The sequence below is a fragment of the Lithobates pipiens genome, unplaced genomic scaffold, assembly GCF_037356315.1.
Source record: "Lithobates pipiens isolate NorthernLeopardFrog02 unplaced genomic scaffold, aLitPip1_a1.2 Scaffold_18, whole genome shotgun sequence".
NCBI classification, from domain to species: domain Eukaryota; kingdom Metazoa; phylum Chordata; class Amphibia; order Anura; family Ranidae; genus Lithobates; species Lithobates pipiens.
Genome location: NW_027507758.1, coordinates 318,822,787 through 318,845,142, shown reverse-complemented (window position 1 = coordinate 318,845,142; position 22,356 = coordinate 318,822,787). Strand labels below are relative to the sequence as shown.

The 22,356-nt window shown below is 41.1% G+C and overlaps 1 protein-coding gene across 1 annotated transcript in view; it reads right to left on the bottom strand.

Moving 5' to 3' along the window:
• Positions 1 to 22,356, bottom strand: part of MDN1 (midasin AAA ATPase 1) — a 462,551-nt gene that overhangs the window by 220,378 nt on the left and 219,817 nt on the right. Inside the window, exons 39-44 of the mRNA XM_077487249.1 lie at positions 22,210 to 22,317; positions 18,490 to 18,678; positions 17,422 to 17,511; positions 8,344 to 8,607; positions 7,988 to 8,258; positions 6,998 to 7,157 (exon numbers count right to left, since the gene is read on the bottom strand). Coding sequence (XP_077343375.1) covers positions 6,998 to 7,157; positions 7,988 to 8,258; positions 8,344 to 8,607; positions 17,422 to 17,511; positions 18,490 to 18,678; positions 22,210 to 22,317 — 1,082 coding nt within the window. The remainder of the gene's footprint in view (positions 1 to 6,997; positions 7,158 to 7,987; positions 8,259 to 8,343; positions 8,608 to 17,421; positions 17,512 to 18,489; positions 18,679 to 22,209; positions 22,318 to 22,356) is intronic.

Sequence of the window (22,356 nt, the reverse complement as noted above, 5' to 3'; positions counted from 1 at the left end):
ATATGACTCCTCACAGGCTGTGTGTGCTGGAGCGCTTACCTCATCACCTTTTTATATCTTGGTGTCGGAGAAACTGTCAGAAGTGATTCATGCTGACAGAGAGGCAGACAAGGCAGCAGACTGAAATGACTGAGTGCTTCGGATTGAGGCAAACAATATAGAAGGCTCTGCTTTGTTCACATCTAATTTCAGAGATTTACAACCACTTTAGGCAGCAGAGTATTGTAATTGTACCATGTCAGTCATCAACAAAAGCATAAAATTTAATTTAACCACTTAAACCATTTGTATACTTGCACATGTCAAAAAGAAAAGAAAAAAAAAACCCTGTAAAGTCAAAAGGCATAATGAGCTAGTATACACTGCAACAAGGTCACCTCATCACAGCCCGGTCTACGCCAAGGGAGCTAACATTTTGCCCTTTGCGGCTCCGGCGCTGTGAGTGGCACAAATGCGTGGGAGTCTTCTTCCTGGCAAGGTCCGGCATCTCGACCTTCTGCCGGACCTTCAGTCGGGCATTCAAAGCACATGGGCCGCTAATGTCAGCGGCTGCACGCAAAGTGAATATCGCCTAAAACCTCCAGGCTTAGGAGATAATTTTACCTACAGGTAAGCCTTATTTTAAAAATAAGGGTATACAACCGCTTTAAGGACCGGAAAGGATTTGTCCCCTTAATGATCAGAGCATTTTTAGCAATTTGGCACTGCGCTGCTTTAACTGGTAATTGCGCAGTCATGCAATTCTGTACCCAAACAAAATATTCTCCTCTTTTTTTCCAACAAATAAAGCTTTCTTTTGGTGGTATTTGATCCCCTGTGATTTTATTTTTTGCGGCATAAACTAAAAAAAAAAAAGCCTGAAAATTGTGAAAGAAATTATATTTCCTACTTTTCATGATTAAAAAAAAAAAAAAAGCTAATAAACTCAATTTTAGTCATACATTTAGGCCAAAACATATTCAGCCACATATCTTGGGCTAAAATGTCAGAGCAGTTTCTGAGAGGCATATTGAGTATTTTGCAAATCTTGCTTTTTGTCACAAAGTTAAAAAAAACATTTTTTTCTCAAAACACATTTTCCTTTTCTTTCATTTTCAAAAAAAATTGAGCTGCAAACTGCTCACCAGCCTCTTAAATACCTTGAAAAATAGGGGTCATTGGGCGGGTTGTGCTACCTTCACATTTCAGGGCCTCCAAAACTGATAGGTAGTGAGGAAGTGAAATCATTTTATGCCCTCAAAAATTCTGAAGGTGGTGATTGGTTTCCGGGGTCCTGTTTGCGGTTAGGCTCCCAAAAAGTCTCACATGTGGTATCGCCATAGTCAGGAGAAGCAGAATTTATTTTGGGGTGTGATTCCATATATACCCATGCCATGAGGGAGCAATATATCATTTAGTAACAACTTTGTGTAAGAAAAAATAAATAAAATTAATTTTACTGAAACTTGGGGCAAAAATATAAAATATTCCATAAACTCAACATGCCTATCAGCAAATAGCTTGGGGTGTCTACGTTACAAAAAGGGGTTATGGGGGGGTTTGAACTGTCCTGGAATTTTATGCACATTAGCTTATGCCACCCACTCTAACCACTTGAAGACAAAGCCCTGACACTGTGTACATAAAATAAAACATAATTTTGCTAGAACACCCAAACATTTTTTTAAAGCAAAGGCCCTACAGATTAACCACTTCCCGACCAGCGCACGACGATGTACGTCGACAGCATGGCACGGGCAGGCATATTGGCGTACATGTACGTCCAATATTCGTTGCCGCCGTGCCATCGGGAGCGCGCCGCCGGCGGCGCGCTCCCGCGCTGGTCGGGACCCCCGTGAGTCCGGTCGCGGGACCCGCGGACTCGATCGCCGCGGGCATCCCCGCGATCGTCTCACGGAGCGGCGGAAGTGAGGAAATGCTGTAAAAACAACATTTTCTCATTCTGCCTAGCAACTAGTGACGCTGATCTCTGCTCCATGTGATTGGAGCAGAGATCAGTGTACACTAAATGAAAGCCCAACCCCCCCCACAGTTAGTAACACTCCCCTAGGAACACTTAACCCCTACACTGCCACCCACTGGTTAACCCTTTCACTGCCAGTGTCATTTACACAGGAATCACTGCATTTATATAGCAGTGATTACTGTATAAATGACAATGGTCCCAAAAATGTGTCAAAAATGTCCGATGGGTCCCCGACAATGTCGCAGTCACAATAAAAATCGCAGATCGCCGCCATTACTAGTAAAAAAAAAAAAATAATAAAAAATTATTAATAAAAATGCTATAAAACTATCCCTATTTTGTAAACGCTATAACTTTTGCGCAATCCAATCAATAATCGCTTATTGCGATTTTTTTTACCAAAAATATGTAGACGAATACGTATTGGCCTAAATTGAGGGAAAAAAATGTTTTTTTATATATTTTTGGGGGATATTTATTATAACAAAAAGTAAAAAATAATGCGTTTTTTTCAAAATTGTCGCTCTATTTTTGTTTATAGCGCAAAAAATAAAAACCGCAGGGGTGATCAAATACCACCAAAAGAAAGCTCTATTTGTGGGAAAAAAAGGACGTTAATTTTGTTTGAGAGCCACGTCGCACGACCGCGCAATTGTCAGTTAAAGCGACGCAGTGCCGAATCGCAAAAAGTGGTCTGGTCTTTGACCAGCAAATTGGTCCGGTCTGAAAGTGGTTAACCACTTGCTTACTGGGCACTTAAACCCCCCTCCTGTCAAGACCAATTTACAGCTTTCAGCACTGATGCACTTTGAATGACAATTGCGGTCATACAACACTGTACCCATTTATATTTTCCCCACAAATAGAGCTTTCTTTTGGTGGTAATTTATCACCTCTGAGGTTTTTATTTTTTGTTAAAAATATTGAAAGACCAAATATAAAATAATTTTTTTTTTTTTTTATATTTTGTCATAAAATTTTGAAAACAGGTAATTTTTCTCCTTCATGATGTACGCTGATGAGGTGGCAGTGATGGGCACCGATGAGTGGCAGCGATGGGCACCACTAGTGAGCATTGATAGGTGGCACTGGCAGGTGGCAATAACAGGTGGCACTAGCAGGGGGTATTGATTGGCAGATGAGGTGCCTGTGACGCTTCCTCTTCAGGACCAATGTCCCTTTAACATAAGCCGGTGAATGGCTTTTTTTTCAGCAGGAGAGAAAAAAAAACGATTACCGAGGTGTTTACATCATGTGATCAGCTGTGATTGGCTGACAGCTGATCACATGGTAAGGGGCCGGGACTGGCTCAGTGACTCGGTGATCACACGGAGTTCCTCGCGCACCCTGCAGGTAACGTGCACAGAGGAGGACGTCCTATGGCGGCCTCCTGGAAATTAAGGTCTGTGCTGTAGCAGTCATTCGGCTATAGCCCAGACCTCAAGTGGTTAAAATGGTGGGTATTGCAATTTTTTTCACACAGCATTTGCACATCGATTTTTTTAAACGCAATTTTTTAAACGCAATTTTTTTTTTCTGGGGGGGGGGGGGGGGGGGAGTCACTTGAATTTTAATGCACTAAAAACACTACATTGCCCAAATGTTCGGTAAAATATAAAAGATGATCTTATGCTGAGTACGTAGAGACCAAACATGACATGCTTTAAAAATACGCACAACCGCGCAGCAGTGACAAGCTACATACATATTTAAAAGCCTTTATAAGTTACCAATTTAGATTTACAGAGGTCTACGGCTATAATTACTGCCCTCGATCCGACGTTTGTAGTGATACCTCACATGCATGGTGCAATTGCTGTTAACATACTACACAAGACCGATGCTTGCGTTCAACCTTTGTGCACAAGCACAGAGCTGCTTTTTTTTTTTTTTTTAACAGTTACATTTTTTAACCATTTTTATTGTCATCACAGGGAATGTAAACATCCCCCTACGATGGCAATAGGTAGTGGCAGGTAGTCTTTTTTTTTAAACTTGGGGTCTATTAGACTCTAGATCTCTCCTCAGCCCTCAAAGCATCTGACCACACCAAGGTGGTTTGAAAAGATGCTTTACACAATTTCCCAATGGCGCTGTTTATATACGGCGAAACTGAAGCCATGAAATGCTCATAGCTTCCAATTTCTTAGACCATAGAGCTGATTGGAGCCATTCTGGTCTCCAATCAGCTCTAGGATCAGCTGGCAGGAACCGACTGCATTCGCGGATTTCCTGGTGGGACAGGAGATTCCGAGAAATCCATGGAGGTGGACTTTCCCTCCCACTGCTTGTAAAAGCAGTCTAGCGACCAATTAACCACTAGAATTGCTTTTACATGAAAACCGAATGTCGGCTGAAAAAAAACGATACCAAGACAATAACTAAACCTGCAGGCATCATTCTGGTATAACCACTTAAAGTCCAGCAACTAGTGCGTTGCTGGTGCTTGTTGGGCATATATTGTAATGGTCTTTTTTTAATGCAGCCTGTGGGATAAACTAAAAAAGAAGCCAACAGACGTCTCCATTCAAATAGATTGATCGGTGATATGCCCACTATTAGAAAACTGCCCTGCATCCACCCACTTCTAATGATGGGTACACAATATAAAAATATATGCCGAAGCATAGGGGAGATCCACCCCTATTGTTCAACCCTGCCCTATGCTTCGGCACGTGTTTTTTTTTTTTTTTTAACTGTGGTGGTGAAATCACCTCCTAGAGTCACGGCTTGCAGCTCCATGCTGCAGCTGACTGGCGCACCTGCAAAGCGGATAATGGTTAACAACAAAACAAAGTAACATTACAGTATAACAGTAGGACATACTGTTTTATGGTATTTGCTTTACAGGTATGGTAACAATAAAAAATTACAGTTAAGCATAAAACACAGTAACAATAGAGTGGGAATAGAGAGAAGAAAAATACGACTACTATTTGTTTTTTTATTATTTTTTTAATTTATTTTTTTGCATGTTTAACTGTAAACGTTCCAGATTAGGGTCTCTCAAAATGTGAGGGCCATCTCATGTTTCAAGACCCTGTGTGGTGCTGTACCCTACGCTAATACTCCACTAGTTTGTGGTAGCGACGGAAACATTCACTGATGCAGAGACCAGGTTGGTAAGGACAGGAGGGACAATAACAGCGGGTATCCAGGCTATATCTGCATTTTCTGCAGATATGGCACCTTCTTTGGGGTGCTCTTTGGGCAGGGGCACCACGGAGAAATTCTAGAAAGTGCCTTTCATGCAGCCAGCTCATGGCATTTGAATTGGATAGTTGGGGCACAGCACTGTCTGGGAACAGAAGGGCTGTGATGATCTCTTCCTGGAATTTTAGGACGGATCCAGTTCATCCTGATGCTTTGCATAGCACATAAGCATTCAGCAGAGCCAATTTAAATAGGTATACTAACACCTTTTTATCAGAGACTGGCTCTATGAGCAAGTAGGTCGCCATCATCTGGTCGTTGAAGTCCACCCCTTCCATTTTAAGGTTGTATTGATGGACAGAGGGGCTTCACAACAATAGTTGCTATTGGAATTTTGACTGTCGTATCTGCGTGAATGGAGGACAAAGCGAAAACATTCTGTGTCCCCCCTCCACTTCACTGCAAGCAGTTTATTACATCTCAAGCAGGCTCTCTCCCATCAAGTTGGCACTATACAAGCCGTTGGAGGAAGCCCCAACAATTAGATCGCGTGGTGCCACATGCGCCAATTTCACAATCCAAAAAAAAAAAAAGGACAAAAAAGTGGCATGTGTAATAATTGTCTACGTACAAGTGGTACCCCTTTCCGAATAAGGGGTGACACCAAGTAATAAATAATCTTACCGCTGCTCCCCAAGTAGTCTGGGCAGTTGGTGGGCTCTACAGTGCCGTCTTTTCCTTCAAACCATAAAACTATATGTATAGCCTGTTGCCCTGTCTCAAAGCTTATACAACTTGACCGCATATCTAACACGCTGGCTGGGGAGATACGGTTTGAAAGACAAGTGGCCAGAAAATGTATTCAGGAAATCAATGCACACAACTTGATCGCGAATAAACAAGGCTACGAATTGTTGAAGTGGTTTACAAGGGGCCGAATTTTGTGGAGCCGATTGTATCCAGGGTCACCCCGGGGAGGACAGTTCATTTTCGATGAAGTGCATGAACCACAAGATCTGCTTGTATCTAGTCCTGGTCATGGAAGCAGAGAACACTGGCATATGGAGAATTGGGTCCGTGGACTAATATGATCGCAACGCACACATTTTAGTAATGCTCATAAGGAGAGGTCTTGAATTCAGGAACCGTAATAGGTTTCCAGGCACATTCTCTGGCAAGGGTCAACTGGGGATTTGCGGCGATAAATTGACCAGCGTATAATTTACTTTGGTCCACAATAGATCTGTAGAGATCTGCCATGAAAAACAGCGAACAAAAGTCAAGGAAAGTCAAATCTGCTGTTTCCAACTGAATTCCAGATTGACCAGTGAATGGGGGAAGTACAGGCGCTGCAGAAGTGGTGGGCTCACAATCAGGATTGGCACACACAGCAGGAAGGACACCATTGTCTCTATGGGCCAGTGTCCAAACTCTTGGTGGCTGCAGGGAACTACTTGTGCTAGCCACCGCGCAGCACTTATTGGACTCGCCACATCACCAAGTGTTAAGGTAGTGCTGGTTTCTCTAGGACCAGGATGTACTAGGACAAAAAAAAAAAAAAAAAAAGTAGTGCGTTGTGCTATTGTGAATCGGACAGAGCGGGGGGGATGGGGTCAAAAACTGAAGAACTGATCAATGTGAAAGTGTGAAACAGCCCTTGCTAAGAGCATTTAGTAGAAAAGTGTGCACCAAAACTTTGAACTTCAATCCATAATTAACATGGATTAAAAATTAACTTAATTTGTAGTTAACACTGGCAATGTAGGGAACACCAAGTTTTCTGTGTTAAAGGAAATCTCAAAATTTGCAATTGGTCAACTATAGCCAAAATTGGTCATTACTGTAAAAAAAAAAAAAAATTAATAATCAATAACTTACCTGCAAAAGTTGACATTATCCATAAGTAACCAGTCCCCAGACTGTAGAGCTTGAACCAGCATTCCATCCACCCACTCAAAGGTCCCACTGCTCTGTCCCTCTACTGAATTAAGAAGTTGGTCCTTAAAGTAGTGTAAATGGTCCAAAATGACAGAAAACTCTGAAATTGGTACCCAAAACATAAAACATGTAATTTCATGCAATAATATTTTTCAGTAGCATTTTATTTATCACATTTACACCAAAAGAAAACAGAAGATAAAGTAAATGTTCCCCGTATCCTTGTATATTGGTAAAAAAAAAAAACGTATAAGGCCTAGTGCACACGGCAGCTTGAAAAACTCCGTACAGTAGTTTTTTTTACTGAGCTCAAATACAGCCCAGTCAGTTTAAAAAAAGAAAAAAAAAAAAAAAAAAAAAAAAGGAAGGGAAAAATCTGCTTTACGGTTTCCCAGCAACAAGCTGGAATAATCTAACTTCGTTAACTGCTGGTGCTTTTCCCACATCCACATATAGGGGACTATCAGGGAGAACATTTAACACTAATTTTTGCCTAGATTAGGATAAAAAAAAAAAAAAAAAAAAGAAGGAATGCATGGCCACCCAAGGCATGTTCATACGTGAAAAAAACACCAAAAAACAAAAACAAAAAAAAACAGTTCAATAGTGTCTGCTGGGTGGGGGGCACAGAATACCTTGGGTAGGGGCACAGAATATGCTTCAAGGGAAGGCAACCTGGAGCCCTCCAGCTGTTGTGGAACTACATTTCCCATGAGGCATTGCAAGCTTGGCAGTTACAATTACTCTTAGAGGCATGATGGGACTTGTGGTTTTGCAACAGCTGGAGGGCCCAGGTTGTCTACTCCCGATATAGGGTATTGGCGTTAAAGATATAGGGTAATTCTGTTCCAACAAGGTAAGATGTTTTTGCCAAATTGTGTAAAAACAACTTCTCCCACACCATGTAAACACATGAATAGGATTTCATACCTGCTTTTGAAAATGAGTTGAGTTTTCCATTCAGTCTCTGGATTTGCAGCAGAACTGTCTCTAGTTTGTTAAATAGTTCTGTAGTAATGCCTCTGCCACCTTCTGCTATTGACTTGGGCTTGTGATTAAGGTTCAAATGGCTCCAGGATCGCAATAAAATTTCTGTCTCATCTGAAGAGATGTCTGTAGCAAGGAGACCGTCTCTTACTAGGGTTGTGACTGCATTTCCTATCTTCTCTAGGAGCTGCTGCCATGGTCTGTTTATATCCGCCTAAAACAGAAATTTGTATTAAAAACCATTAAAAAAAAAAACTTGTCAAAATATGAATATTTACAACCACAGATTAGGTATGTACCTGTTCAAATCCACCAAGGAGCTCTGTGGTATCCATAGCACTATTCATGGCCATAACTTTCAACTTGTTGCCTGTCAGGAGAGCCAGAAGCTGAATGAGGCTAGTTTTCCCTGCAGCTGCAGGACCCACGAGGTTAACCATCCAGTTCATCTCCACACACTTCATAACTCCTTCAAGTGATTGTAGAGAATGATGAAGAAGAGACAGATTTGTTTGTGAAGCAGAAGGACATTCCATGCACCGGGCAAGAAATGAGTAGCCAACCTGAAGGTTAAAAAATATAAACACAATACACCCAATCAAGCGAAAAAGTGACAAGACATGATTGCACCTGTCAAGTTGAAAAAAATGTTCCTAGCGCCATAGCAGCAAATAAGTTTTGAATTTGTTCTAAACTAGATATATACACGCACGTGGTCTTTCTTCATGCATAAACTCATAACTGTATATTTCCGTGTGTGTCCTGCTTTTATAAACTCTTCCTCTTTTTCTAGTTTTCTTTCTGCCAAAGACCTTTCCATTAGTTAGTCAGAATAATTGACATTTAATTATACAGAGATATTCATTGCGCTAAATAATTCTCTTGTGCTTAGTGCAATTTTAGGCAACAAATACACATGTAAAGTTTTTAACCATTTACAGACTGCCCACCATCGATAAACATCACTACTTTGGCGTTAAAATAAGACTTTTATAACAGCTTACCTGTAAACTGCTTCTCTTTGAAGTACATCACGGGACACAGAGCCATAGTAGTTACTATGTGGGTTACAGGCCACCTTCAGGTGATTGACACTGGCACGTCCTAAGACAAAAAGTGCACTCCCTATATAACCCCCCCACTACTGGGAGTACCTCAGTTTTGGAGCCAAGCAATACACAAGTATACCAAAAAAGGGAGGGACCACTGTGTCCCGTGATGTACTTCAAAGAAAATCATTTTACAGGTAAGTGGTTATTAAAATAACTATTTTCTTATACATCACGGGACACAGAGTCACAGTAGTTACTATGTGGGATGTCCCATAGCAATGCCAACTGAAAGGAGGGAGTATGGACTGAAGACCAAGTTGCGGCCTTGCAGATCTGAGCCATGGAGGCTTGGTGATGTACTGCCCACGAAGCACTAACAGCCTTGGTGGAGTGCGCTTTAATATGAAAAGGAGGTATTTTCCTCTTTAAACCATAAGCTTGAACAATCACTTGTCAAATCCATTTAGAAATAGTAGATTTCGACGCTGCCTGCCCTCTTTTAGGACAAACAAAATGTCTGTTTTACGATCACTTTGAGATAGACTTTGACCGCTCTCACCACATCAAGATAATGTAGTGACTTCTCTTCCACAGAATGAAGGTTCTGGAAAAAATGAAGGCAGAATAATATTCTGGTTTAAAAGAAAACCTGACACTACCTTCGGTAGGAAATTAGGATGAGGACGCAATACAATCGCATCCTTATGAATAATCCAAAAAGTCTCTTTACAAGAAAGAGCAGCCAACTCTGATACTCTTCTTGCAGAAGATATGGCAACCGAGAAAATTATTTTCCTTGTCAAGAGGACTGGTGGAATATCTTGTATTGGCCCAAAAGGCTGTTTTTGTAATGCCGACACACAGGACTAAATTTAAGTCCCAAGGGTTCAGGGGTGGCCTAACTGGAGGATTAATCCACGTTACCCCTTGAATAAAGTTACGAACCAGAGTGTGAAGCGAGTGGTCGTTGAAAAAAAAAAACACTGATAAGGACGACACCTGGGCTTTGACAGTACTCAAGGACAGCTTCATTTCTAATCCCATCTGTAGGAATTCAAGGGTCCTACCTGTGACATATTTCCTGGGGTGCCAACCCCTGGATTCACACCAGGAAACATATGCCTTCCAGACTCTATAGTATATGACTCTGGAGGCCGGCTTCCTAGCATTAACCAAAGTAGAAACTACTGAAGCCAACAGCCCGCGGTCTTTCAGAATGTGAGTCTCAATAGCCAAAACATTATATTTAGTGTTTGTAAAGTAGGATTGAATACCAGGCTTTGCGAGAGGTGGTCTGGCCATTGAGGTAGGGGTCAAGGGTCCTCTATTGCCATCTTTATAATCTCGGCAAGCCAAGATCTCCTGGGCCACAAGAACCACCTCCTTCCCTTCTTGCTTGATCCTGCAAAGAAGGCGTGGAAGTAGCAGAACAGGAGGGAACGCGTAAATCCGTGAAAACTGATCCCATGGAAAAACCAAGGCATCTGTTCCATAGGCCAACGGATCCCTTGGCCTTGACGAAAACTTGTCAATCTTGTCCGGAACTTCCCATCTTCGACATACTGACAGAAAGATGTGGGAGCGAAGGGGCCAGTCTCGTGGAAACAATTGTTGGCAACGCAAGTAGTCCACCTGCCAATTCTCCATCCCTGGAATGAAAATTGCTGATAGGCAAGGGATGTTGTTTTCTGCCCAAGATAGACTATGATTCACCTCTCTCTGGGCTACACAACTTCTCGTGGCCCCTTGGTGATTGATATAGGCCACTGCTGTGGCATTGTCGGATTGGATCCTGACAGGACAATTCTGTAGTCTGAGCATCCAGGCCTCTAGGGCCAGGCGTATTGCGTATTGCCCAAATCTCTAGAATATTGATGGGCAAGGTCATCTCCGATTTGGACAATTTCCCTTGGACAGACGCTTCTTCCAGGACTTCTCCCCAGCCCAGGAGGCTGGCATCTGTTACCACCTTCCAGATAACCGGTAGAAAGCATTTTTTTTTTGAAGATTCTTGGATATCAACCAATTGAGGCTCTGACGCACTTCAGGGAATAAATGCATTTGGAATTCTGGAGCTTGGACCTTCTTGTTTCAAGTTGACAGGATACTGTGCATAAGGAACGGACTCGAAAGAAGCCACCATCTTTCCCAATAATTTCATGGAAAATCGAATAGAAGGGTACTTCTTTGTTTTGACAAACTGAATCAGTTCCTTTATGGAACTGATCCTTTCCTGGGGCAAAAACACCTTCTGAACTGTATCTATGATCAGCCCCAAGTACTGCAATCTCCTTGATGATTTTAAGGAGGATTTTTCTAGGTTGAGAATCGAACCTAGTTATTCCAGGTAGCTAACAGGACTACTGACTGATCTATCAAAAGTAGATCATCTAAGTAGGCTAGTATCATTATACCTTGGGCCCTTAGCCTGGCTAAAGGAAGTGCCAGGACCTTTCTAAACACTCGAGGTTCAGTAGCTAGACTGAACAGCAGAGCTACAAACGGAAAATGAAGATTTTCTACCTCGAAGCGTAGAAATTTCTAGTGAGTGGGGAAAAGCGGCACGTGGAGATAAGCATCCTTGATGTCGATTGATGCCAGAAATTCTCCCCCTTGTAGGATGGAGACTACTGATTGGATTTGACTCCATGTGAAAAGAACGGATATTCAAAAACTGGTTTAGATCTTTGAGATCTTAAATGGGTCTGACATCCCCATTTGGTTTTGGAACCATAAAAAGGTTTGACTAAAACCCTAATCTTTGCTCTTCCAAGGGGACCACCGATATCACTCTTTGAGACAAGAGATGATCCAAAGCTGGAAAGACTTTTTTCACTGGATCTCTGGGAACGCTTGACCTGAGCAAATGAGGAGACCGGAACTCCCGGAACTCTAGTTTCTAACCGAGAGAAATTGAGGAAGCTACCCATCTGTCTTGACATTGTTCCTGCCAGAGCCTTGAAAACGGTAGAAGCGCCCCCCCCCCCCCTCTCGAGCGAGCAGGGGCACTCCTTCATAAGGAGGCTTTAGTGTTTTGTGGGTCATGAGAAAGTGTATGACGAAACGTCGGGGGCGTGGCTGTGAAGCAAGGAGAGGAGAGGGTGAGAACAACGTTTACAAGCTCGCACACCTCGGGTCCGCTGTGGCCATAGTCCAAAGTTTGTGCTGTTCAGAAGTGAGGCTTGCTGTGACTTTGATATCCATTTTTGCTGGCTTTTGAACTGTGAAATGTGAGTGTAAAGGTTGAAGTGCTTTTGTGTTTTGATAAATTGATTCATACGGTTTTACACTATTGGAGCACCTTTATTATTTTACATGTGGACTATTTGAATTTGCACAATGGATGACTGGAGCAACGGTTCACTACTTGCAGTTTGGCTGATAAGCGCTTAAGCCTGATACGAAAGTGCGGGCATTGGGAGTAGGTGAGTGCATTTCTTAAGGGAGTGGAATCACTGATCACTTTGGTGTGGTGGATGGAATAAGAAGAGACATTAGGTCAAAGGATATTTTTGGACACTTGTGAATTTTATTTTAATTCTATTTGTTCTGTGACACATTTAATTGGTTCACTTTTCACAGGGTGTTACAATTGTTGTTCTCACAGATGTTGTTCGTACCATTTAATTGTTGCCACGTTTTTGGCGCTAGATATAATTTATAGTTATGCGCCACTATTTCCCCTTTTTTCTGATTTTATTTTTAAAAGGTAAAATACGATTTGCACTTCACATTTTTTCAAGTGACAGCTTTAATTGAGGGAGCAGGCTTTGTACAGGCGCAGTGGTGGGTATTTAGGTAAAGGGTGGAAATTTTTGAATGCCTGTTAAACTTCTTAACCGGTAAAAGCAAACTTTTCCCATTAGAAATCCTTTGGATATACTTATCCAGATCGTCTCCAAATAACCGTTCACCATGAAATGGGAAACTGACCAAGAGCACTTCGGCTGACCAATTTTCCAACCATAGGATTCTACACACATGTACCAGCCTTAGCATGAGCCATGAGGCCTGGAGAATAGAATCTTTCATAGAGTCTTCTGTAAAACGCAACACTTCTGATATCCCGGCCAAATCCTGGGTCTGCTGGTCAGGAATAACCTTGAGTACCTCTATAAACTGGTCCTTTAAGGACAGAAATACTTTGATCGCTGCCAGTTCAGGCTGAACAACTGTGAGCGAAGCGAAAGCGAGAAATAGTTTTTCAAAAGGAATTTCAACTTCTTATCTGTTGGATCCTTTAGCATATGAGCATTGTCTACTGGACAAGTCAGGTTTTTGCTACAGAGGCAATGACAGATGCTCAACTGACTGCGTTACTGGCAGTAAAAATGTGGAGCGGACCAATTCAGTGAGATTGTCCATATATTAGGTTCTTCGGAAGGGGAGACATCAATGGACGGGGACCTGCTTAGTCCCACTCTGGGATGCGATTAAAGCACAAATTTTTTGTGCCCAACTTAAAATGGTTGAAGAAAAAAAAAAAAAACTCCTTGTTAATATACACAGGGGCTGCAGTGTTGAGAGCATTTTTGAGATGGTTCTAGGCTCCCGTATGACTATAGTCCATCTAGAGCCTTTTTTGAGGTGTTTTTAACCCCCCTTCCGACCATAGCCCGAGGCATAAAGGTACTACCAGAAGGAATGCATCCACTGCTTCAGCAATAGTCCAACTCTGCTGCTGCTATTAATGCTCAGCCTGATGTAGTAGTAAATGTGTCAAAAGGAATGCCTGTGATTTACAAAAACCTCTTCTTACATGCCTTTGCTCTTGTGCCCCTCTGCAGTTAACAGCAACAAAAGGTGCTTTTTTAAAACGCCTTCCCGTGCTGGGCATTGAAGGAAGCCAACGCCGCGCTAAGCCCCGCCTCCTCGTCATCTACAGCCTTTCCTCTTTTTTTTTGAAAGAAAAAAAAGTTTTTCCCGTGCGGGCTCCAATCCTATGGGATCACAGGGAGAGAGGCAGTAATGGCGAGGGGGCCTGGAAGCCGCTAAGCGGGGTGCCGTTCGTGCCATTTTTTTTTTTTACGACGCGCTCCTTCCCCAAGAAGAGGGGAAGAAAAACTGCAAAGGGGGGTGTCTGTGGGGAGGTAAACTCCCCCCCTCAGACTTACTGGCGGTCCACTGCCGGCCGAAGAGAAAACTGCAGTTTCCTGGACACATCGTGAGCTCTCTGAAAAGCATGAGGCGGTGCTCTATGCTCTATATAGCCCCCAGTGGTGACACATAGCCATGACAACATTTACTAAATTAAGGGAGACATTCATAAGAAAATTCTTTTACATTTCTTAAAACTCCACTTACATTTCCCTCCACAGAATTTTCTGTGCTAAACCAACAGATCCAAATCTTCACCCTTCAAGGTGGGTTCCATTAAACCTTCAGGAGCTGGGGATCCTCGAGGAAACCCACAATCCTGCACCTGTAATAGCACCACCGCCAGTAAAACTTTATGGCCTCAATACCAAAAAAAGTAATGGATCCTGGGGTCCAGCTCTCAAAAACAGAAGCGTTACAGGCAAGACCTTGTTTCTTTGGATACGAGGCCCGGGTAACCATTCAATTCAGCCACAAAAAAAATAAAATAAGAAAAAACACACACTGAATGGATCCGGCTGCATGGCTAGTCCCAGCAAGGATTGCTCCAGTGGAGCTCAGCACATCTTTACTTGTGACCAACACCTTAGACACTGGCGAAAAAATGGAGCTAAATACTGAGCTGAGTTAAATGGGGAGTGCGCTTTTCATCTTAGAGCGTGCCAGTGTCCATCACTATAGCCTATAACCCATATGGTAACTACTATGGCTCTGTGTCCTGTGATGTACGATAAATATAGTTATGGCAGCTGCCATAACCCCGGTATTATTTTTCAACGGCAGGTGGTCCGCTTTAAGATAAAAGTGGTCTCTGCAGCGGATTTGCAGATCACTTTGATCAGCAACAGGAGAAGTGGGCCCCCAGAGGTGCCCCCTGTGTCCCCGTCCTAGACACCTCCGCTGCTTACCGGCGGAGGAGATGATCCGATGCTTTTCCATGATGGGCAGGAAGTCGAGTGAGGGAACGATAGCCCCCATCCAACCATATGCCATTGGATGTTGGGCGCGACGTCTATTTTAAAGAGACAGTGAAAAAAAAAAAAAAAAAAGCGACTGCATGTGCAAGTCGTGCCCGAACATGTAAACGTGTTCAAACCACATGTGAGGTATTGCTGCAAACGTTTGAGCGAGAGCAATAATTATAGCAAAAGGCCTCCTCTGTAACTCAAAGCTGGTAACGTGTAGACATTTTTAAATGTGGCATATGCAGATTAAGGACCAAAGTTTGTCACCATTCCACGAGCGGGTGCCATTTTGAAGCATGACATGTTGGCTATAAATTTACTCAGAGTAACATCTTTCACAATCTAGAAAAAAAATTGTGCTAACTTCACCAATTTCTTAATTCAAAAAAGCAGTTTTTCAAAAAAAAATAAAAAATTGCATTTGTAAGACAGCTGTGCAAATACATTGTGACAAAGTATTGCAACGGCCGCCATTTTCTAGGGTGTCTGAAAAAATATATATAATGTTTGAGGGTTCTAAGTAGTTTTCTAGCAAAAAAAAAAAAAGTGTAAAAAATAGGCTTGGTCCTTAAAGTGGAAGTAAACTCCCCTATCGTTTTCAGCCAAGGAAGCTGCCATCTTTGCCTCTGTTTTATCTTCAACTGCTATGGTGCTGCACATGTGATTTGTTATGACACCAGCCATTGGAGGGTTTGATAGTTTGGCTGAGAGCACAGCTGATGTGCAGTTAGCATTCCCAGCATGCGTTTTTTTTTTTTTTTAACTGTTTAAATCGATGGGTTTACTTCCACTTTAAGTGGTTAAGGGGCACTAGTATTCCAATAATATCAAAGAGGTTGTCAACAGCACTATAAAGGACGCGTGTCCACAAACTTTATGTGTGGCAAAATGGCCATCATGTCTATGGGAATACAAAAAAAAGGCTTAAAGCAAATCAAATTAGAGGTCAGAAGGCGGTGTACTGCAGGTTAAATGCACCTGTCAATGGCTTCTGAACAATCTCAAATGCATCTAAAATTGAAGCTCAACTACAAAGCTCAAAGTCTTCTGATGCTTGAAAAAGGTTTGCACGTAAACATATGGCCAAAAATTGAATGAGTTTATGTAACAGGGGGCAATTTACAGCTAGAACAGGAAAGGTTATGTGAAATTAACCACTTCAGCCACGGACCATTTTGCTGGTCAAAGACCAGACCACTTTTTGCGATTCGGCACTGCGTCGCTTTAACTGACAATTGCGCGGTCGTGTGACGTGGCTCCCAAACAAAATTGACGTCTTTTTCCCACAAATAGAGCTTTCTTTTGGTGGTATTTGCTCACCCCTGCAGGTTTTATTTTTTGCGCTATAAACAAAAAGAGCGACAATTGAGAAAAAAAAAACGCACTATTTTTAACTTTTTGTTATAATATATATCCCCCAAAAATATATAAAAAAACGTTTTTTTCCCTCAGTTTAGGCCAATACGTATTCTTCTACATATTTTTGGTTAAAAAAAACAAAAAAAAAACGCAATAAGCGATTGACTGGTTTGCGCAAAAGTTATAGCGTTTACAAAATAGGGTATAGTTTTATGGCATTTTTATAATTTTTTTTTTTTTTTTTTACTAGTAATGGCGGCGATCAGCGATTTTTATTGTGACTGCGACATTATGGCGGACACATCGGACATTTTTGGGACCACTGTCATTTATACAGCAATCACTGCTATATAAATGCAGGGATTCCTGTGTAAATGACACTGGCAGTGAAGGGGTTAACCAGTGGGTGGCAGTTTAGGGGTTGAGTGTTCCTAGGGGTGTGTTACTAACTGTGGGGGGCTGGGCTTTCATTTAGTGAACACTGATCTCTGCTCCAATCACATGGAGCAGAGATCAGCATCACTAGTTGCTAGGCAGAACGGGGAAATGCTGTTTACAACGGCATTTCCTCGTTCAGCCACCCGTGAGAGGATTGCGGGTATGGCTGCGGCGATCGAGTCCGCGGGACCTGCGACCGGACTCACAGGGGACCCTACCAGCACGCGAGCGCGCCGGCGGCAGCATCACAATTGGACGTACCTGTACGCCAATATGCCCGCCCGTGCCATTCTGCCGACGTACATCGGCGTGCGCTGGTCGGGAACCGGTTAAAGTACCTCAATGGAGATTCTTTAAACACTTTAAAAAGTTAAATCAACCCCCTTATTACCACAAAGCTAAAAACGTAGAATACCGTCAGCGTAAAACATTACATTTGCCAAATGCTGGTATAATTTTAGGTTACCTGCACAATCTGAGGTGTAATGTAAAACTGCCGAGTACCCATGTAAGGAACATGATCCTGTCCAAACACTCGCTTGTACACAGAAATCACCTAAATAAAAGAATAAGCGCATTAGAAAGTAATAGCTAAACACACTATATCCTATAAGATTATTAAAGGCCTTTAGGATAATCCACATCAGCCTGCTAACTTGGAAAGATTACAACCATGTCCTGATATTTACAGAACCCTGAAAGTCAGGCTAGCACTTGCACTTTTTTCTACTGTAGTCAAATTAATAAAGTGATTTTAAAGTCTTTTTTTTTACATTCCATGCATGAAGATAAAAAAAACCTTCTGTATGCAGCAGTCGCCCCAGCACTCCCTAATACTTACCTGAGCCCCATCTCTCTCCAGTGATGTCCATGAGTGCCTTTGGCGTCCGGTACTATCCTCCTGATTGGCTGAGGCACAGCAAGAATGCCATTGGCTCTCACTGCTGTCAAAGTCAGTTAGAAAATTGAGAGAGAGGGGGCTGTGCCGAAACGTGGGCTCAGTGTCTGAATGGACACAGGGAGCTTTGATTAGGCTTGGGTGTCCCCAAAGCAAGCTGCTTGCTATGGGTGCATTCGACAGGAGGCAGGAGCCAGGAGAGACGAAAGGGGACCCAAAAAGAGGGGGATCTGGGCTGCTCTGTGCAAAACTGCCACACAGAGCAAGTATAACGTGTTATTTTGAGAGGGGGGGGAAATAGATTTAATCACTTTAAGCTGTGATAACTGCATGTCCTAAGTCTGTCAGACAATGAAGGTGCTGTAGCAGACCAATTAGGGCAACTAACTCCTCTTGTTAGCGTGTGCCTTGTCAGCACATGCCACATTGGCTCAGTAGTAGCAACTCTCCCTTTCCCAGACTGATTTCGTTTCTCAGTATTACTGGGGTCTGGTGTTCCTTAACTTTGTAGCCAAGTTTTATCATCCAACAATCTAATATTTTAAAACAGTGTACTTAGAGTGCAAAGTAAAATGAAATCGAAAACCAGTTAATAACATTAACAAATAATGGTTTCATACTCCTGTGCGGACTAACCATTTGCCGGTCTTCTTTTGTTCGCATTCGTTCCCCATAGATCAAATACACGTGTTGAGATGGATTATAGCTTCCTGGTGAATGATCGTGCAGCATAAGTTGACACCAACGGAACAGATCCCTCAAGTTAAACTCCCATGGGCCTCCTTTTTGACCCCATTTTCTCTGAGTCATTACTTCCAGGGCAACCTAGAAAAGAGATTGGCACTGCAACTGATTTGGTCCAAACAAAATTATTGCTACAACAATTCTGCCACCTTTTGACAATTTCTGTTGTCCTAATGTTCTCTACCATTTGTGAAAAAAACACATACAGTGGTTGGATAAAAATATAGAAACACTACATAATTAGCAGGTGTGAAAGTGACATGTTTCTCATTGAAAGCGGAAGTGATGTAACATTCTTTTGCTTCGCTTTGTGATGGGACACCTAGCTAACAGGTGGGAAGCCTCACTTTCATCATGCACGGTTAGTAATATGAAGTCATGTCAGCTTACTAGGTTTCAAAAAGGGCAAATTGTTGGTGCTCGCTTAGCCGATGCATCTCTGACTGAAGTTGTCTATTTTCGAGTGTTACGAGGTACAGTATCAAAGGTTGTGACAGCATATACCGTTTCTGGGAAACCTTGGTCTGATCAGGATAAGCGATCAGGAAAACAACAAAATACTGCACTTGTGTATATAAACTGGCAAAAGCAGCAATAAAAAAATTTGAGCTATATACACAACAATAAAAGTAAGGGGGTTTGTAGGTCGCGCTATGGATAGTGGTTTGGGTAAGAGCAGCCCCTATTTAAATTCCTACCCAGTAAGGGAGGGAATAAAATGAAATAGGGAGGGGGGGGGAAATAGGATTGGCGCTATACCCTTTAAAGGTTGGAGACTAAGGTATACAATTAGCAAGAAATTTCCAGCAGGCTGGATAATAAAATAAAATAAAGTAAAATAGATGTATGTGTCAATAAGTGTCAACAATTATTGTGTCCTTTAGAGACCATAAGTGTCATAACATATCCTAAATGCATAAATCATTAAACAATTGTAACAGCATAAAATTATATAAAGTGCAAGGTGCTAGTGAATAAATTCTGGTAATTGTGACAAACCTATATAAATGAAAAGTAAAGCTTAGTATATAGAAAAAATATGTATACCAAATATATATATATATATATATAAATATAAAAATAAAAAATATAAAAAATCGGTTTATCTGTTACACGTATCAAGTCCTCACGTAGTGTAACTGTGATGAAAGGTACATATTACATAAGTGAAAAGATACAAAAAGGTGAAAAAATGTGGTAAAATTTTGCAGTAAAAAAAGCAAAAATGGAAATGAGAATGATAATTAAAAATATTAAAAAGTTAAAAAGTAGTAAAGAGTGTCCCTCAAAAAGGTGATCAACTGCATAAAAATAGCCACAGAGCACCGGGAACAACAACTGAAATTTCCTCCACCCTTCACTTCCACTCGCAGTGGACACCCCACTAATTTATAATCACCTTTTTGAGGGACACTCTTTACTACTTTTTAACTTTTTAATATTTTTAATTATCATTCTCATTTCCATTTTTGCTTTTTTTACTGCAAAATTTTACCACATTTTTTCACCTTTTTGTATCTTTTCACTTATGTAATATGTACCTTTCATCAGTTACACTACGTGAGGACTTGATACGTGTAACAGATAAACCGATTTTTTATATTTTTTTATATTTTTTATTTTTATATTTATATATATATATTTGGTATACATATTTTTTCTATATACTAAGCTTTACTTTTCATTTATATAGGTTTGTCACAATTACCAGAATTTATTCACTAGCACCTTGCACTTTATATAATTTTATGCTGTTACAATTGTTTAATGATTTATGCATTTAGGATATGTTATGACACTTATGGTCTCTAAAGGACACAATAATTGTTGACACTTATTGACACATACATCTATTTTACTTTATTTTATTTTATTATCCAGCCTGCTGGAAATTTCTTGCCAATTGTATACCTTAGTCTCCAACCTTTAAAGGGTATAGCGCCAATCCTATTTCCCCCCCCCTCCCTATATACACAACAATGAAACAAAATTGCGCTAAAAATTCTAAAAACAAAAAAAAGTCCTTTCAAACTGGACTAAAACAGTCCAAGTGTCAAAAAAAAATATAAAGAGTAAAGCAGTGTGGAGTTCAGAATAGAGTGCTTGTTTATGTACAATCCAAACGAATCCATGTAACGTCACCAACACTGAAGTTAGGATGTGCCCTTACCAAAACAGATGGACTGTATTATGGAAGGTCAAAATCCCAATGAGATGTATCAGCTGTATTGTGACCCCGGAGCCTGACATGCAGATGATGTCTATCTCTCACTCAGTACGAATCATCCAGGCACCCAGCAATGCCCAAAAATAAAAGCAGGCTTCAAATAGTGTAAAAACCCTTAGGGTATATTTATTGGAAGAGCAATGCACTCAGAGGATAATAGTTGGTGCTTAAAAAAAAAATGGACAAAAGGCTGCAGCACAATAAAAATACTTGCGGTAACTGCTCAGTGTATTCTTGCCTGACCAGCTTCATCAAGATTGGACTTATTCCGGGGCAAGAAGTCGTCCAATTGTGACAAAAGATACACTGAGCAGTCACCGCCAGTCTTTTTATTATTGTGCTGCAACTTTTTAGCACCAACTATTATTCTCAGAGTGCATTGCTCTTCTAATAAATATACCCTAAGGGTTTTTACACTATTATTTGGAGACCTCGATTTTTGGGTATTGCTGAGTGTCCGGGTAATTCGTACTGAGTGTGGGATGGACAGCTGGAGAGACAGACATCATTTGCATTTCAGGCTCACAGGACACACTACAGCTGATGCACCTTATTTCAGTTTTGACCTTCCATATTAGAGGGTAAACCGGTTGTGGTAAGGGCACATCCTAACTTCAGTGTCACCAATGACACATGGTGGCGGATTCATTTGGATTGTTGATATACAAGCCACTTGATTCACACTGCTTTGCTCTTTATATTTAATTTTTTTGTCACTGCGACTATTTTAGTACTTTTTTTACTTTATTTTTTTAATTTTTAGCTCAACTTTGTTTCATTGATCAGCATAAATGCAGTCAACAGATTGAAACACAAGAAAAGCCATTGCACAGGATTGTGACCCAGATTTTTGCATGAAGAGTGATATCAGATTCCAACATTCACCAGTCAAGACTTATATTTGTCAATTCCCAGCAGAACTCTAGTCTTAGATGCCAAAAGGTGGTCCAACACAATACTGAGTAACAATTTTGTTATTTTACACACACACATAGATATATATATATATATATATATATCTCCACTTATCCATTCTTATCTGAAAACTAGAATAAAATAGCTAAACAATGAAAAGAGTAAAAAGGACCGACGTGTGATGCATTTAATTGCTGTATGTAGAAATCCATGTAAAATCTATCAATCTAATCGCATCTTAGTTTATCCTCCAATAAAAAGAGAAAAAAAAAAAAAAAAGAGGAAGCATGAATCGAAGCGCTATTGAAACACACTAGAGTAAATTACATTTTGTAAATCTAATTGGGCACCCACAAACAAAGCGACAAGTACACTGAAAGTCACCTCAAGGAAGAGGGTGTTTTAATAGTGTATTTATTAGCCAATTTCCAAAGGAAAAAACAATAACCAAACTAGCTTGCTATATATACCTGGTTATTGAAAGCAACCATTTTAGAAACAACAGTTTCACCCAAGGTGGGAAAGAGTGTATTGGCGATGAATTCCATATCACATGTTGAAAGTTGATCCACGTACACCTAAGAGGACAAAAAATGGATTAAAATATATGCATTTTT